The sequence below is a fragment of the Emys orbicularis genome, chromosome 2 (genome assembly GCF_028017835.1).
Source record: "Emys orbicularis isolate rEmyOrb1 chromosome 2, rEmyOrb1.hap1, whole genome shotgun sequence".
NCBI lineage: Eukaryota > Metazoa > Chordata > Testudines > Emydidae > Emys > Emys orbicularis.
In genome coordinates, this window is record NC_088684.1 from 131,201,221 (window position 1) to 131,218,846 (window position 17,626).

At 39.5% G+C, this 17,626-nt stretch overlaps 1 protein-coding gene across 1 annotated transcript in view; it reads left to right on the forward strand.

Moving 5' to 3' along the window:
- The first annotated feature begins 7,686 nt into the window (after window positions 1-7,686).
- The window catches only part of NSD3 (nuclear receptor binding SET domain protein 3), a 49,082-nt gene continuing 39,142 nt past the window's right edge, over window positions 7,687-17,626 (forward strand). Inside the window, exons 1-2 of the mRNA XM_065399950.1 lie at window positions 7,687-7,773; window positions 12,667-13,394. Coding sequence (XP_065256022.1) covers window positions 12,711-13,394 — 684 coding nt within the window. The 5' untranslated portion in view covers window positions 7,687-7,773; window positions 12,667-12,710. The remainder of the gene's footprint in view (window positions 7,774-12,666; window positions 13,395-17,626) is intronic.

Sequence of the window (17,626 nt, forward strand, 5' to 3'; positions counted from 1 at the left end):
TGAGTGTGAAGCAGGCATGTTTTGTATTTGTAATCTTATCAAAGCACCAAATATGAGTAAAGAGACTTTAGGTCACTGTGCTGTAATTAGGGGCTCTATCACAGTAATCTCAATTTAAGTAATCTTATTTTTATCCTTTTAAAAAAAATTGTAGGTTGAACCACATACTTGCCAATTTAGTTTAGACAGCAAGAGATCTTTACAAGGAGTTTTCAGGTACTGCACATTAGTAAATAGCTAGCCATTTTATGTAGGATTTATGGATATCTTTTAAAGTAACACATTACAGCCTTCCTCTTCTCATTCTGTAACTGGCTGTGGATTCAGTGTAACATCAATCTCTTTACTGGTGTTTTTCTCAACACATTTGACTGTTGCACAGTTTTAGGATCTTAAATTATGTCGGTTAGAATTTTATTATTGTTAGATTTTAAGAGTGAATAATTCCAGGGGACTAAAACTCTCACACCTTGCATGTTGGACCAAACAATGACATAGTAAGTGATATAACTTCCTAGTTATTGTTTACATCTTCAAATGGCTCATAGTGCAGATGTGCAATAAATGTTTCAATAATTAAATGTGGGTGTCTTTTGGACCACTTCAAAAGGTGATATTGGCTTCAAAGGAGAACAGACACCAAATGAAAATATGGACTGAGAGGAGGAGGGGTTGTGCATCTAAATGACAAGGTGCTTTTCATTAATATAGTATGGAATAATTTTGCACTCCTTTGTATGTTGAGTTACTTTTGAGCTCTGCTGCAGTGTGTGCTTTTAAAGTTCAAAGCAGTACTTTGTATAGTTTGTATGCATTAATGTTATCCAAGCATTTCCAACTCTTGCAGACTTATTGTGAGTCATATGATATCTGGTGTTTTATTAAAGCCCTAGCTCCTGGATTCATGTGATTATGTAAAAATCCCACTTTAAAAAAAAATCAAAGCCAAGAATTTTGCTCTTGTGGTTTCAGAGAAAAGCTTGAAAACGTGACCTAATGGAACCCTAAAGTCGCCAAAACTAGAGAGCAAATAAAGAGCACTCCAAATTTATTTTTTTTAACTAATCTCTTGATTTTTAAATCACTATCTTGATTTGTGGTGCCTCGCTCATGAGTTTTGAATGCTTGAGATTTTCAGTATTGTTATCCTAGAGATTACTTTCTGTAACAGTGGGAAACATCTTCCCCCTCGACAAAACAAAAAACAAACCTCAGCAGCCCATGAAAAGGTGCACAGGGAGGATAATCAAACTCACTAGGTATGTTAAAAGGATGAAAAGGAATCAAGTCACTAAGGCCCCATCCTACATCAGCTCCTTGCTATCAGAGACCCTTGCATTTGTGCATAGTCCCACTGCAGTCTGTGGGAGTCCTCACAGGAACAGAGGTCTGCTAGTGTATCCCAGTGCAGGATTGAAGACTGTTTTATCATTTCATTTATCAAGTGCATCTTTGTTCTGTTTTTATTACTTCGTTTACAATGACTAGTTTTGCTGTGAGCCAAAATGACTTGTTTTATATTATTTTAAAAGGATGTTTTATTATGTACACTGGCTTTATTCTTCCTTTCAAAATGTTAAAATTGCATTGAAAATTTGTTTGAAGTTAAATGAATTATTTTTTAGATAAAATTCAGTACATACATATGGTATTGACGCTTCTGTGAAAACTGTCAGTGTTTTTCTGACATGAAAATTGTAGACTATGGAGGTATGTCAGGAACCAGTTGAAAAAAATTGTCTGTTGGAATTTAGTATTCTTTTATGGAGTTGAGGCTATCTGCAGTTCAGATACAAACACCATAATTAATTTTTGTTACTGGATTCAGTATTCAGATTTAAAACACTCAGCTTTATGTTGTCTTGTTCTGGACATCCTAGCAGACTTTGTATAAAAATTAGTGATTATTTACATAAATTATTACACTGGCCAGTTGCTGTTGAATTGTTTGATGTTCACACTGGTGTGGCGCCCCTAAGAGTCTCTTCACACCTAGGAGAAGTGCCTGCAGTATAAATACAAAATCCGCTCTGCAGTGGTCAGAAGTTTCTTTGAAGTTCAAGGATTAGTGCATTAATTTCCTATTCACCATACCAAAGTAGTTGTACATTTTCAAACAATAGCAACCTAGTTACTGTGGTTTGGATGCTTTAAGATTTCTCTGGGTTGCAACAAATTGGCAAAATAGCCTGCCACAGCAATGCAATCTCTTTGTTTATAAAACACATACAACAAACAAACAAGAGTTGAAATTGGCAGCTTCATGGGTTAAGCTTTTGGATATGACCAGGACTGCCTAAATAAAGTGTTGTCATATGTAAGGAAAAAACAGATTGCTCCATGTTTTAGAAACAAATATGCACAAAAGATAAAAGTAAGTAATGAAGTCTTTGTGCATAACTTTGAAAGTTTTTTCAGGGTTTAGAAAATAAACAGAACCTTGAATCTCTGTGGGTTAGTGAAAACAACAAGGAGTCCGGTGGCACCTTAAAGACTAACAGATTTATTTGAGCATAAGCTTTTGTGGGTAAAAACCTCACTTCTTCAGATGTGGGTTAGTGCTGCAACTCCTGCTTGTGTTAATGGGGCCTGCTTAGCTAATGTGCTACCATTATTTTGAGGCTATATCCCAGAACTTTGGTTTTCCAGGCAATTGCTATAATTGGAAAGTCCAGCCTTGCCAAGCAGTGGCTGGCTCTGTTCACTAAACTCACGTTTAACTATAATTAATGTAAAAATTTGATTTCAATTAGTTTCTCGTTTCTCTCTTTACCTTTACTGATGAGCCAATAGTAAAGTATCAGTTCTTAAAGTAGTTTCTTTACATCTCTGTGGAATGCCCTACAGCCAACAGTGTGTGAACCTTCACAAACTGTATAACATACAATTTAGATAGTCCCACAGTAGTACGTTGCAACAGTGGACAGTAAAAATTATAAGTCAATCAAATGTATTATGGAAATTAATTTTAAACTTTTTGCTGCTAACACCTTCAACAAAAGTGGTGGTATTCTCAACTCAGGCACTGCATGGTGATAAAGTGTCAGGTGCAAATTAATGGGCTTATGCTTCATTCTCAGTCAGGAGCTCCTCTGACTGGTCATTATTGCCAGGGAAATGCACTGAGTCTCAGTCACTCTTGTTAACATTCTGAATTTGTATTTGAACAAATATTAAGTGTAACAGTTTTTTTGTGAACGTTGAGTTGGCTTCTGCAGTTTCCCTGTGGATAGGTAAACCCAATTTACTCATAATACCTGTAGCTGTGGAATTCCGGTTTCAGCATATCATGTTGATTGGTCCTTTCTGCTCAGATTTTGGGGACTTTACTCTGTACTCCTGTGATATGGTAAGTGTGTGATGGTGAGGGAAAGAGGAGGGGCACTACTGACATTGGGAGATCTCATCTAGAAAATGAGATCTTGTCTTCCCTAATGCTGCTGAATCTTTCCTGGCTGCTTGATAACTGCAGTCTTCCTAGGTCATACTTGGAGAGCTGTGAATGCTTGTTTGTATTTGTATATTTTTTTAATAAATATTCTGTTGGCATATTTATCTATTTCATGCACCAGTCTAGAGAAGCCAATCAAGTTGTAATGCAGATTCCTGACTTGGTTGTGGTTTCACTATATTCTATTTTTGTTTAGCTCAGTATTGTCAGAAATCCAGATAGCATTTACAGCAATATGGTTTACAATTATACACACTCAGATTAAAATGTTGTAAACACATTTTGTTGTTATTGTCACTGTAATGTACTAAAAGTGACATTTAAAAAAATCTGATTTACCTTTAATTAGTTGTTAACCATATATTTACCTTGAGCATTTCCCTTTCTAAACAATTTCATTTTTGGCTGTCTTATCTCAGCAGGATGCTGGAGTAATATGGGTTGCAGGAGAATGTTGTCGTCCCCCCCCCCCCCTTTAAAGCTAGTTTCAATAGAAAATTTGAACATTTAAAGCTACATGTTGTCTTATATTGTTAATTTTCAGCCCTTTGACCACTAGGTCACCTATTCTAATTCATCCTATATCACTAGTGTTCAAAAGTGAAAGCTTGAATATAACAATAAAAAGTCTCTACACTTCAGGGAAGCTGTATTTTACGGTCATCTATCAAAGATATCGTTAATGGATTTTTAGTATAGTGGAAGGTAAGAAGAGAATGTAACTTTGTGGTGGTGCTCAGATGCAGTGATTGTCATCTTCATATATGTCTGTAATAAATAATGCTGCTCTTTCTCAAGATATTTCAAAGCATGTTAGAATGTAATAAGGTACCCTTACTAACCTGGTCAATTCCCAGGTGAACATTCTTTTGAGACTAGCTAATATCCATGGTTTTAATGAGGCTACGTGGGATATTAGTAAATTATATAGCCCAAGCCTGACATTCTCAAAGAAGCCACAAAGGCTCTCCTTTTTGCAAAAGTCTTTCAGTAATTATCAAAGACAGGAAATTGGATCAGCAACATCCACTACTGAGTCTAGTGACATCTCTGTGGCGATCTTAGAGATACAATAATTATGTAGCTTATTATACTGCATGTCACTAGTATCTGAGCAACAAACAGGTATGTCGTAGTCTGAGACTTGTGATTTAGGTCCTAAAAATACCTTAGATAAATGTAATAGTGATTCAGTTAGAAAAGCTTTCTTCCCAAAAGATTCCAAAGCACTTTATAAACTTATCTATGTATGAATCACTTCACCCATTGCTGAAATTGCAGCCACTTCTTGCTGCCACAATAATACTATATAAGAGTTTAGGGTAGGAAGTTAAGCATATTTGCCATTAAATTAGGGTAACATTTCTCATGAGATCTAGCCTAATCCATTTTAGATTATACTGTTTTCCTAGTATATAGTTTTCATTTTCCAAAGGGGAAAAACTCATTTATTTTGTTTAAATACTGTTCCTATTTGGACATTATTGTAGTTTGAAAATTTTGTCTCTAGTTTCAGCATCACTGACAAGTTCTGTTTACATTGCCTTAGGCCCCAGAAAGGTAGTGCAGGGAAAAGACAGTGCAGAATATAGTACATAATTCTGGAGAACAATCTCTCCCCCTCCTCCCCCCCATAGGCAATGAAAAACTATAAACTATTCCTGTTGCAGTTTTGCAGATGTCACGATCTTTGTTCAAACTATTTTTTTTTCAATAGCGCCAAAAAGTCTTTCCTGTTAAGAAGTCTTAAATAATTTAGCTACATTCTTCTTGATCCTTTGGCTGAGATCCAGTGTAGTATCAGTTTACTGTTTATTACATCCTTTATCTGGATATTGAATCCTGTACTTGCAGGAGGTGGACTCTGAGTTAATACAACAGCAGCAGTTGGAGATCCAAGAGACCTATCTTGCATAAAATAAATACTTATAAGCTTCACTCAGACTGCTGAACATCCTCACTTCCAGCTCTTTTAGAGATTGTTCTTCTATTTGGGTGAGTTACGTCCAACCTCCTTTTTAGCCTTTCAGTGCCACTTCTGTGGCAGCCAGAGGGCTGCTGAGGAGAAATACGGTACTCTTTGCATCAGGGATGGAATCTAATCTCTCAAGAGTAATCCTATTTTAGGGTTTAAGATTTGAGATGGAGTCCTCCATTTATGGTCTCATATTATTCTAGCATTTGACTAGCCCCAGGGGTTATTATTTCAGTGTAATATAATCCAGATGCTACTTTATATTACTATATTCATTTTGAAAGCACCCACTAAAGTTTTGCAAAGGAGAGGGGATAGGAAAGTGTGTGGGTATTAACTATAGTGATGATGAATTCAAGGACTCTGGAGGAGGGAGCTACTGATGTGTAAGCTCTGTGGGAGGAGAAGAGTTGTTGGGCATAGAAGACCATTGCGTGTAGTCTTTCTGTTAAGCAAAAGTCCCTACTTCTGCACTCTGTACTGGAAGGTAATACACCAGATGAACAAGTTGTCCCAAATAGCCAGAGTGCATAATAAAATCAAGGTCTATTTCATGTAGATGAACCCACAAAAAGGGATTATTTGAAAGCTTTTGAAAAACTTAAGACTTCTACCAGTAGCTTCTAAATTAGCAGATGTAATTGTAGGTTAATGTATCCAAACAAAAAAACCCCAATACTCCACATCCTGTTATGCTGTCTTTAAAAAACACTTTTTCTTTGAAATTTAATTATTGTGAAATCTGCTCTGTTGGCTGCTCTGGGGACTGAATCCTGTTTAACCATGGAGCTGATACAGTAGTAAATCAAGTAGCAAGGTTTCCCCTGCCAAAGTGTATGAGCTCTGACTTGGAGGGGCCACGTGTGAGGATTCAGTATCCATTGTCCATGCTGTTCTTGGATTCTGCTGAGAGTGGTAACAGGACTCTAATTAATGCCAACTACTCACTAAATGATTTCATTTAAATCACTAAAAGCCATCAGTTTGTAATTTTCAAAATATGCTGATACTTGTATAGGCTGGTTTAAAATTGGTGACCTCATGATCAAAGAGACTTGTGCAATCTAAATGTACCATTGGCCTAATGAAATGAGTTTAATCAGTTGGACACAATCTGAATGGCATAATCTTGCAGTGTTCCCATAGATTAAATATTAGTTGGTTTTTCTGCTTTCTAGTACTAGAAAGATTATACTACTAAAATACTATGCAGAATATAGATGCCTTTAAATCCCAATTTCTAAACGTCAAATGTTCTTGTAAGAGAGAGATGAAAAATTGCCTGCCTCATGTTTTTTATTCATACAAGTATGTTGCAGTCTGTAGTGTAAACCTCTCTCCAGTGTTTTACATCCCTATTTCTGCTCTGATTTCCTAGCATTGAAAGTTAGTATAATGCTTTTTAAGGGAGAAAAGACCTTTTATTCATGTTAATGTAGTTCTTAGTGACTCCTGAACCAAGTGAGTTGACTGGTTGTGAATTATGTATAGTTATTTACTGATATGTCTTATACACGTGTCAAGCTGATGCTGTAGCTTAATTTTACTGAGATCCTTAGGTAGGATTAAAATGTGGCCAAAATGTCAGAGTGAGGCTCAAAATTCCTATTGGATGCTCCAGAGCAGGTATTTTCTTAGATCACTGTCTAGAGAATACTATGGCTAGCCAATCATGTAATTTACAAGACATTGTGTCATCAAAGAGAGATTTCAATCTCTATTCCTGACCGAAGTCTTCATCTAAAAATTCTTGGTCTTTATTACTATTAGAGGTAATTGAAGAAAAGTCTCTTTAAAAAGCCCGTTGCTTCACTAGAGGAAAATTAAGGGATGAACAGAAGCAAGGTAATTTTCTAAATATAAATCACCTTTAATGTGGTCATTGCTGATTTAAAGAGTAGAGATAATAGTCTTTGAGGGCTATAAATCAAAATGGGGTAGTATTAGCTGGATAAGTTTTCTTTGTTTTAGTAACAGTGGTATACACTTTGCTTCTTCCCTTGCAGTGTGAGTCACTTGCTCGTTACAGAAATTGTTCAGTATGGTGAAGAAAATGAGTAGCTGGCCTCCTTGCTTGACTGTAAAACATAAGATTTGGTAGCTGTTGGGATGGAGTCAACATTGCATGGCTGAACTTTTCTTCTTTGGCATAGAAACTTAAAAGAATATTTTGCACCTTTATGCCTTCAAGCTAAGGATCTCAAAACACTTTATGAACATCAGTGAATTACTGCAAGTCTCGCAGCACCCACTTTACAGATGGAGAAACTGAGGAACAGAGGTTAAATGATTTGCCCAATGTCAGTGAAGCCTTTAAAGAGCAGTTGGTGCCGCATAGAAAAATGTGGTAAGCATTTTTGTAAATTTCCATTGTGGTAATGCCTAAGGACCCAATCAGGGCTGAAGGTACCATTGTTCTAGGCACTGTATAAACAAAGAAATTATTTCGAAATTAGTTTGGATGAAAAAGCTGATGAACTTCAAACAAATATTCTGCGTTAAAGTTAATCGGCTTTTTCCTCACCCAAAGTTACACAGCTATTGGAATATAATAATTTCCACAGAAACCACTTGTGATGTTACAGAAGGGGAATCTAGGGACACACAGATACCTATTAGCTGGTGCATTTACATCTTTAGGGCAAAATCTACAGGGTGATGCTCCATCTCTGGAGGATGATAGGTTCATGGTTGCTAAAGATTTGTTACTGAATTTAATTATATCATCAGCCGCTCTTAAACCAGTTTCAGAGGTCCACACAAGGAGACTGCGCAATTTAGAAATAGGTTTAGTTAAATCAGTGCAATTTCTTTTGTGGCCTAGGTCTTAAATGCCTCTACCACGGTTAGCAATCTCTGCCTAGGACTAAATGAGCATGGCCTGCCAGCCTGACTCCTTTAGCAGTAAAAATCAAAAAGAAAACTAAGCATATTTTAATTTAGCTATCCTCAAATTTTTTCATAGTGTACATCATATTTGAATACAGTGTTTTATGGATCAGCTTTCCTTCCTAATCAATCATGTAATATCTATGTGATACTTTTCCATGTAAGCAATTGCTGAAGTTAATATTAATAAAGTATTTAACGTATTATTAGTTGACTTTTAATGCCATTTAGCTCTTGGAAATGAGGAGCCAGCATCTGCTTTAGTTGCTTGCTGCCGCTAGACCACACTAAGGCTATGGCTACACTATGCAGCTTTTAGCGACACGGCTGTGCCGCTGCAGCTGGGCCGTGTAGCTGCTGTTTGTCGGCAGGAGAGAGCTCTCCTGCCGACAAAAAACTTCCACCCCCCACGAGTGGCAGCGGCTTTCCTGCTGACAAAGCGCTGTTCACACCGGCGCTTTTCGTCTATAAAACTTTTGTTGTTTGTGTGTGTATGTGTTTTTAATATCCATGAAGGACAAAAGTTTTGCCGACGAAGTGCCAGTGTAGACATACCCTAAGAGGAAGTTGGTGAATCAGTGTCAGGTAAGGAAAAATGTTAATGAGTATGTTTTTAGCAGGTAGTTAATCTTTCTAGAACCCTAACTGGAAGCTACCCCAGAAGGTAATTTTTGTGAAAGTGGGTGTGAACATAGGCATGAAAGTGAGTGTGATTTTAGATGTATTAGGGACACAGGAATTACCACAGGTCCCAGCTAGTCTAGGAAAATAGAAATTCCTTAGTGGATGATTAAAGACCTGCCCATAAGGGAAGTTTCTTCCTAATCCTCATCAGTTAGTGATTGGCTCAAGCTTTGAACAAAAAGGGTGTATCATCTCTTATCTGTTGTAACTGCAACCCTTGTGAACTAAGATTATGCATGTGTACAAACGTCACAGGATAAACTAGCAACTCTCTCCACTCATCGCTAGAACATCTTCACAAACCCCAGTATAGGAACATTTGACTTAACTTTCCATAAGAATGTTAACCGAATTTGTATAGTGAACAGTTTCATAGATTCATAGACTATTCATAGACCTGCATAACACAGGCCATAGAAGTTCTCCCAGTTATTCCAGCATCACACCTATAATTTCTGGTTGAGCTAGAGCAGCATCTCCAAACTGTGCGTCGTGACCCTCAGATTGTGAGACGTGCGTGATGCACAGTGATAGATGGCTGTGCGCACCACCCCTGCCGGCCCCTGCTGCCTTGACATGCTGCATAGTGAGAGGCAGTTGAGTCATCAGCATGCTCATTTTTACTCCTGAGGGAATTCTGCACTAAAAAATGAAATATTCTGCGCACAATACTTTAAAATTTGCAAAATTCTGCATATTTGTCAAAATAACACAATATAATCACATTTTCAATTATTTGCTGACAAGTATTTTGAAATAAATTACCAAAATAATTGAAAATGGTGTGATTATATTGTTGTTGTGTTTCTGTGTTATTTTGACAATTAAAATATGCGGAATTTTTAATTTTTCGCGGCAGAATTCCCTCTGAATTTCTGGGTTCTGTGTGGCGCAATCTAGGTGTGCGGGTTCTGGGTGCGGGGCGGGGGGGGGGGGATCTGGGTGCACAGGGGCGCGGGTCGGGGTTCTGGGTGCAGGGGGAATGGGACTCTGCAAGGGGGGGGTGAGGTGATGGTAGTTAGGGCTCAGTGTTGAGGGGAAGTGGGGTTTGGTGGGGTGGAGGGTCAGGGTGCAGCTGTTTGGGACTCAGTGGTGTGGGGTTCTGGGCCCTGATTCGGATGGAGCTTGGAGGGGCGGTGTTCCAGGTGTGCAGATGGAGGGAGGGGTCACTGTACATGGAGCTGCTCCCCATGTCCTCCCAACCCCGTGCATCCGGATCCACCCTGCACCAACCCTCCCCCCCCCGCACCTTGAAAAACAAAACAAACCCCACACACGGTGCAGTTTCCTGCAGCCAGGGGATGTTTCTGGAGCTTGATCTGACCCAGACCCAGCTGCTCCATGCAGGGAAGAGGGAAGGGGAACTCTGTCTCTGTCCTCCTCTGCGCTCCCCCCCCCCCCCCCAGCTGGGACTAACGTCCCTGGGTGGCCAGGGCATCCCCAGCCCCCTCTCCCCCCCCCCCCCCAGTGATTTACCTCTTCCCCTGGCTGCCTGAAGAGATGCATCTGAGCTGTGGGGAGGGGTGAGTGAGCACTGGTGCAGCTTCTCTTTGCTTCCCCACGTAAACCATTTTCTGCAAGGAAGTCAGGGCTGGCTCCAGGCACCAGCGGAGGAAGCAAGTGCCTGGGGCGGCAGATGCTAAGGGGCGGCATTCCGTCCGTTCTTGGGGTGGCACAATCCGACTGTTTTTTTTTGTTTTTTGTTTTGTTTTGTTGCTTGAGGCGGCCAGAATGGTAGAGCTGGCCCTGAAGGAAGTCAAGAGATTCTGCGGGATGGATTTTTCTGATGCGCTGCAGTTGCGCACAGTTTCCCCAGGAATATCATGCTGCAGCACATGCAGGACAATTAGGTGGTGGCGGCTGGCAGGATTGGGACTTGCAGTCGCCATGCTGACCCCATGGGCAAGGGGTGGGGGAGCTGACCTGACCCTGAGGGGGTTGAATTGTCTTGAGACCTGAGTCTGACATGGAAAATATTGAATAAGATATCTGGATATGTTGCTTTGGTAGGATGAGAATGAAACTCAGGCAAGGAAATGGGCAGATCCTTATTGTGAAATGTATGTCATGGGATCTTTAATGTAACTACAGATCAGAAAAAAATCTTGTATGAAAGAGCATTCAGGACCTCCATCCTCACAACACAAAAATGCACATATTGTGATACTCCATTTATTTATCTTGAAAGGACTAAAATGACCTTACTGGGTAGCAAGCCAATATTTCAAACATGAGGTGTAACCCATTAAGCCATTCCCTCCAACTAAGCATTAAAATGGTTTAAATTTAAATTTCTTTTCTTAAATAGGTAAGAAGGCTAATTTGTGAGCATGTAATATTTCATTGAACTTGTTTCCCTCTGAGTTTGAAGTGGCTATAAAACTGTCTCAAGTCTTATGAGATACAGTAAAAAATTCCAGGACCTCAGATACTGTGGAGGTAAAGGTAGCATTATTACTACCATATGATGGACCTGGGCAGGTCGATGTAGGTACTCCAAAGGAAGCTCTTTGGTTTTCTCACCATCTGGAGTGGAATAATTAGTATCTATTTGCTATAATTGTGCTACTGTGTATTTAAAAAAAGCCAACAGCCAGGGCCTGGTAACTTCAAGGGATGTATCAGTGCTCATCTGTTTTCCCAGGCTTTGCTGGGGAGAGGGAAAGTTTGAATAAGGTTTTTAAGGAGAAGGAAGAGAAGAAACGTACATTGGTGGATTTGGGAGGTCTTTCTATGACTTATAATGGCTGTATGGTACCTGGAGCCTTGGATAGGCCCTTCTGCAAAGTTGAATAAGCATCACAGTTTCAGCCTTCTAATGATTTGTGTTCGCTTTTTCTGGTCTGATGCACTATTTAGAACTATTATTCTAACACTGAATTAGTTCAGACCCACAGTTTGACCTGTGTTTAAAACTCCTGCAGCTGACAATTTCTTCTGTTTCAAATATCTTGAGAAACGACCATTACTGAAAAGTACATGTAACTCTTGGAAAAAATTAGTCATTCTCCTCTGCTGGCTGAAGAGAAACAGTTAAGTCAAAAAGCCTGTGCACAGAAATGTGTGGACAGTGTCGTGGAAGTTGGTATACAAAGGACTGTTCTTATTTTAGTTCCACTACAAATGTTTGGTGAGAGATAATTTCCATTTTCAAACTTCTAGGTGGATATTACAAATAATGGGATTAAATTATTTATTTATTGTTTTACTGAAAATAGGTGTCTGAGGCTTGTTTGCAAAGTAGCTTTTCATCTTTGAAACCCTATCTGGGTATTATACATTATTGATCACCCTGATCATCTGTGTGCATGAGTTCTGAATTTGATTACAATTTGAATGTAAATAAATTGGGCAAACCCATACAAATCCCTAGTAGATTATTGTTAACATTAGAAAACTACCACATAATTTGGCACACTTTAGTCTTGATTTTCCCATGCAGAGAACAGAATGGTCAGGGTGTTACATAGCTGGTGAAGAGTCGGGTGCATTGGGGGTACTCTGTGTGTAGGGTAATGTTGACTGTATAAGAGGGTGTCTAGTGAAACTGGAGGTCTGAAAGTTGTTCATATTCTTGGTAGCTCTATTTCTTCTTAATTGTTTCAATTGTTTAATTCTTTTCCTTTGATTTACACTGATTACTTTTTTTTTCTCCCTTTACTTTTAGGCCCTATGAGAGAAAGGGAAAGCTAAGGATGCTGGAGCAGAACAATGGATTTCTCTTTCTCTTTCATGCAAGGGATCATGGGAAACACAATTCAGCAACCACCTCAGCTCATTGACTCAGCCAACATCCGCCAGGAGGATGCCTTTGATGCCAGCAGTGACATCGCTGAAGATGGTGGTCAGACACCATATGAAACTGCCCTGCAGCAAGGCTTTCAGTACCCTACTCCAACGACAGAGGATCTTCCACCGATCACTAATGGCTATCCACCAACAATCAATATGTATGAACCTCAAGCCAAATACCAGACATACAGTCAGTATCCCAATGGTTCAGCCAATGGCTTTGGTGCAGTTAGAAACTTTAGTCCCCCAGAGTATTACCAAATGGAAAACTCTAACGTGAGGCCGCATGAAGTTCTGGAAAAACCTTCCCCGCCACAACCCCCACCGCCACCACCTCCTTCAGTACCACAAACGGTGATTCCAAAGAAGACTGGTTCACCAGAAATCAAATTAAAAATAACCAAAACTATCCAGAATGGCAGGGAATTGTTCGAGTCCTCTCTGTGTGGGGACCTTTTGAATGAAGTACAGGCAAGTGAGTATGCTAAGATGAAACATGAAGGGAGAAAGGAGAAAAGGAAAAAAAGTAGCAAGCATGACTCTTCCCGATCAGAAGAACGCAAGTCATACAAAATTCCAAAACTAGAACCAGAGGAACAAAATGTAAGTGGAATAACAGTTTCATCTTTTTGTGATTATTAATAGGGAATTCCTTTTTTGCAGCTTTATATTTCTTATTAGTTGTTTATGTACTTAAAAGGCATTGTGAGGCTGTAGTTCACTGTCTGACGCACTATGCAGTGATCAGAATTGTTTAGCAAGTGTCCACTACAGCTCAGATGCAAAGCTTATGTATCAGAGAGGACTAGTGGAAAGAATTATGAGTAGTAGTATTTAGATTGCAGTAGTGCTCAAACTTGGGTGCTTTCCAAACACAGAGGAAGACACAGTCCCTGCCCATAAAGGTGTACTATCAAAAGATTCATGAATTCTCTTTTTTTCAAAATGTGATTTACTGGGGTTTTGTGGTATTTGAAGTATTCATCGTTAGCATTCATAGAAACTTAGTGGAAATGTTACTTATTTCTAAGAGGCACCTAAAAACATGTTATAACTATCTAAGTATACTGCTTTCTATACAACACTTAAACCACATGCTTTAACTGACAGTTGCCATTGAAATCAATTTTAATAAATATGGTGGATTGTCTGATACTAAATAAGTGAAGAGGTGGCTGTATCTTGTGCACGTACTAGCAAAAATTAGTGTACCAGTGTGGCATGCAAATTAGAAATGTCAGTTGACTGTCAGCCTACACTGATTGAGAGAATTCTGTATCAGTGTCCATAATGCTTTTTGCTAGGTGCAGGAGATGCCAAGATTTCATTTTGCAATATGTATGTGTACACTGCACAGAAATAATAGTATTGTAAGTTAACCCCTAGTACACTGAGGACAAGTGTGCTGGTTTTCAGTACCTGCAGCCTTTCTCTGCCTCCACGCTCAATAAAATGAGCCTCCCCACGAACACTTGGACTTCTACCTCCACCCTTAAGAGCACACAGTGTGCATGACAACATGACCACTTTCCAGCTAATTTTCCTGCCGGCCATGTGCTGCTGTTGTCCTTTTCTTATTTTTTCCTAGTTTGAGAGTAGCTGTCAGAAGAGAGAAGGTGAGACATGTCAGGAATATGGGAATTGTCAAACTGCAGGTTTTTTTTTTTTTTTTTTTTTTTTTTTTTTTTTTTGCACCTTCCTATGAAGCATCTGGTACTGGCAGCTGTTGAAGACAGGATACTATGCTATATGGTCAGTGCTCTGGTCTAGTATGGCAATTTCCATGTCCTTGACATGTCCCCTCCTCTCTTTCCATCATCGTAAGCAGGCTGGTTTGGCCCCATCATATCACGTTCATTTCTGTGTTTTATAATAGTTTTATGTAGCTGCAGGTTGCGTAGGATGGGGACTTCTGAAGAAGTGGAGTCAGAGGCAGTCAGGGCCTCTCAGCAGCCAGAAAGCCTTCCTTTTCAATACAGTCCCCCACAAGACTCCAGTCCTCAAGTAACTCCTGTATCTAGTCTAAAGGGCACTGTTTTAACACTTTCGGTTGTGTTTCAGTAGTGCATTTTCAGTGACTGTTTCCTTTCTACAACAGAAAAGATGGCTTTAGACCCTCGAATGTGGGCTTTTCCCAAAGACAGGTCTCCCATGCAGTGGTTCATAGGCTTAACCATCAACCCAGAGCCTTGAGTGTTACCTTATGTTTGCACTTCTGGCAAATGAGAACTGCAGTAGGTCCATTTTGACTAAATTTAAAAACAGTGTTTAGTCCTGTAAAGTCTTGTGTGTGAAATGTTTTTAGCTGCCAATGTAAACTATATTTCAAAGCTTATATTTATTTGTCTTTCTTTTCTTATTTGTTGTTGATTATATCTTCTGGAGGTTACTTATCAATTAAGGTTTTGAACTTCTGCCAGCTTTGATCCATGTAGTTGTCACTAATGAAGCTCAGTATGACTTTAATGAGTGACTAATGCTAGTGTGAACTTGGAACAAGCTGTCTAACAGAATACAGTTACTTGGATTGTTTGTGTGTGTTTCTCTTGCTTTTGGAGATCTGTTGTATTTAAGACAGTTTTGGTGCTGGTGGAAGGTGTCTGGCTGACAAACCATTAGCCAAAAAATAGCATGGGCAGCAGCAGTGCAAGTTCCCCCTACACATCATCCCTTGCCAGTGTGCCTCACACCTGCCCTCCCTGGCCCACGTGAAGGGGAAAAGTTAGTCTTCATGGCAGTTTCTTTAATCCTTGGTGCCTTTGCTGAAACTGCCAGTTTGGGTGGTTTCACACAGTTGCTGTACCGGCTCTGCCTCTGCATGCTGCTGTGCCTCAGTTTCCCTTCTTAGATCAAATGCTGCACAACTGTGTTTTAAATGAAATCAAACCACCTTTAATCTGGTTTGTTAATATAATTCAGCAAAGTATTCACCCTTGTATCTGGGCTTCCTTTCTTGCCCTTTCCTTAACATTGACAGTCACCTTCGCATCAGGCCTCAATCAATGTTGTATCCTAGGTTTGCCGTGCTTCCATAGCAGGGCCTCTCTTGAATCTTGCTTCTGTCCCAGTTTTCTCTGTGTGGGGAACTTTGTTGATCCAGGCCTGCTGCCTGGCAACCATGAAGAGCATCTTCCCAGGTATCCCCCAGACTGAACCAAAATCTTTGCCTTATATAATCCCACAGGCAGTCCCAGTTCGCAATCACTTGATCCTCCTTCAGTCATGTGCTCTATCTGGCAGCTAAAATTCACCAAACTCTTGGAGTCTGGTTTTAAAGGTGCTATATCCCTATAATGGGTATATGGGGTTGCACCTGCACTCAAAGGATTATTGACCTGCAAGAGGTGGTAACTAGTGTAGTATAGAACTTTGTCTACCAGGAACTGGAATTATTTTAAATTTGTCCCCTTTCTATCTTATGCTTCCTTTTCAAGGGCAGGGCCGGCTCCAGGCACCAGCTTGTCAAGCAGGTGCTTGAGGCGGCCACTCCGAAGAGGGGCGGCACGTGCGGCAATTCGGCGGACGGTCCCTCACTCTGGCTCGGAGCGAAGGACCTCCCGTCGAATTGCTGCCGCAGATCGCGATCGCGGCTTTTTTTTTTTTTTTTTTTTTTTTTTTTTTGCTGCTTGGGGCGGCCAAAACCCTGGAGCTGGCCCTGTTCAAGGGACACTGTCAAGCTAAAGTTTTTAAAAAGTTAATACCCGTGTTTCAAATAACACCTCCAAATACTGAAAATTTGAATTAATTTTTAAAAGTTTACTTTTTGCTTTTTATTCAGTATGGGCAGTGAAACAAGAGTGATTTGTAGTCATTTACTTCCTGCTTCTAATGTAGAAATCCATTGCAACCCAAACTCTTCAGGGGAATGTTTACGTTTAAAATAAAATTAATATGGAATTAAAACTTTATCAAAATGAAAACATTGAACTTTATGGTTTAAGTTTTGTTTAAAATCAAAAATTTTGAGTCTAAAGTCAATCAATTGGTTAGAATTTGCTTCTAGGAAATTAAGTGAGAAGTATGTAATCTTTTGTTCGGACTATCTTTTGTGTGACTAGCTCAATTGTTTGGGCAGAAATAATTTGTCAGCTCATTGTAGTAGAAATCACAGGCAGAAGATGTAGGTATATTTGCCATTAACAGGTTGGTGTAGCAAGGAAGAATTTGTAGATTATGGGTATTTATTTGGTTGAGGTTAGACAATCTGTAGAGAATAACACTTGTGTGCCACTTTAAAACTAAGTACCAACATTTCTATATATCTAAAGTAACACATGTTGAGAGCTCTAATTGGCGTGTACTAGATAGTGTGTTTTAAGTGAACATTTTTTAAACGTTTCAGTGTGAAGCACGCATTTATGATTATCATGGGGCTAATGTGTAATTTCAAGGGAACAGATCTTCATTTTAAGTGGACTAATTATAATCTAGCTGAATGGTACATTAGAGTTTCTGACTGAATGCTTTGTCACGCGCACCCTTCCCACGTATGTCCACTGCCTTTCCCTTTGAGTGTCTCCATTGACTGCTGCTTTTCCACCATATTAAACACAAGCTTCGGGTCCTTACACTTAGCAGCTAGGTTGTGAAGGGCCTTATCTACTTACCTGTTGTTACATCATGTGCCTTATCGTATCTACTCCTCTGGCAATGCTAGTTCCTATTGAACCTTTATCTCCTTTTCCCACAAGCACATAATACTTTCCTCCATGCTATTCCTTAAGCATGGAATGCCTGTCCTCCTCATATTAACCTGTAAAGCCACTACCCTGTTCTCTTTCAGATCCTTCCTACAAACCTGCCTATGCTATAATGTCTAAAGTGAACTGCCAACT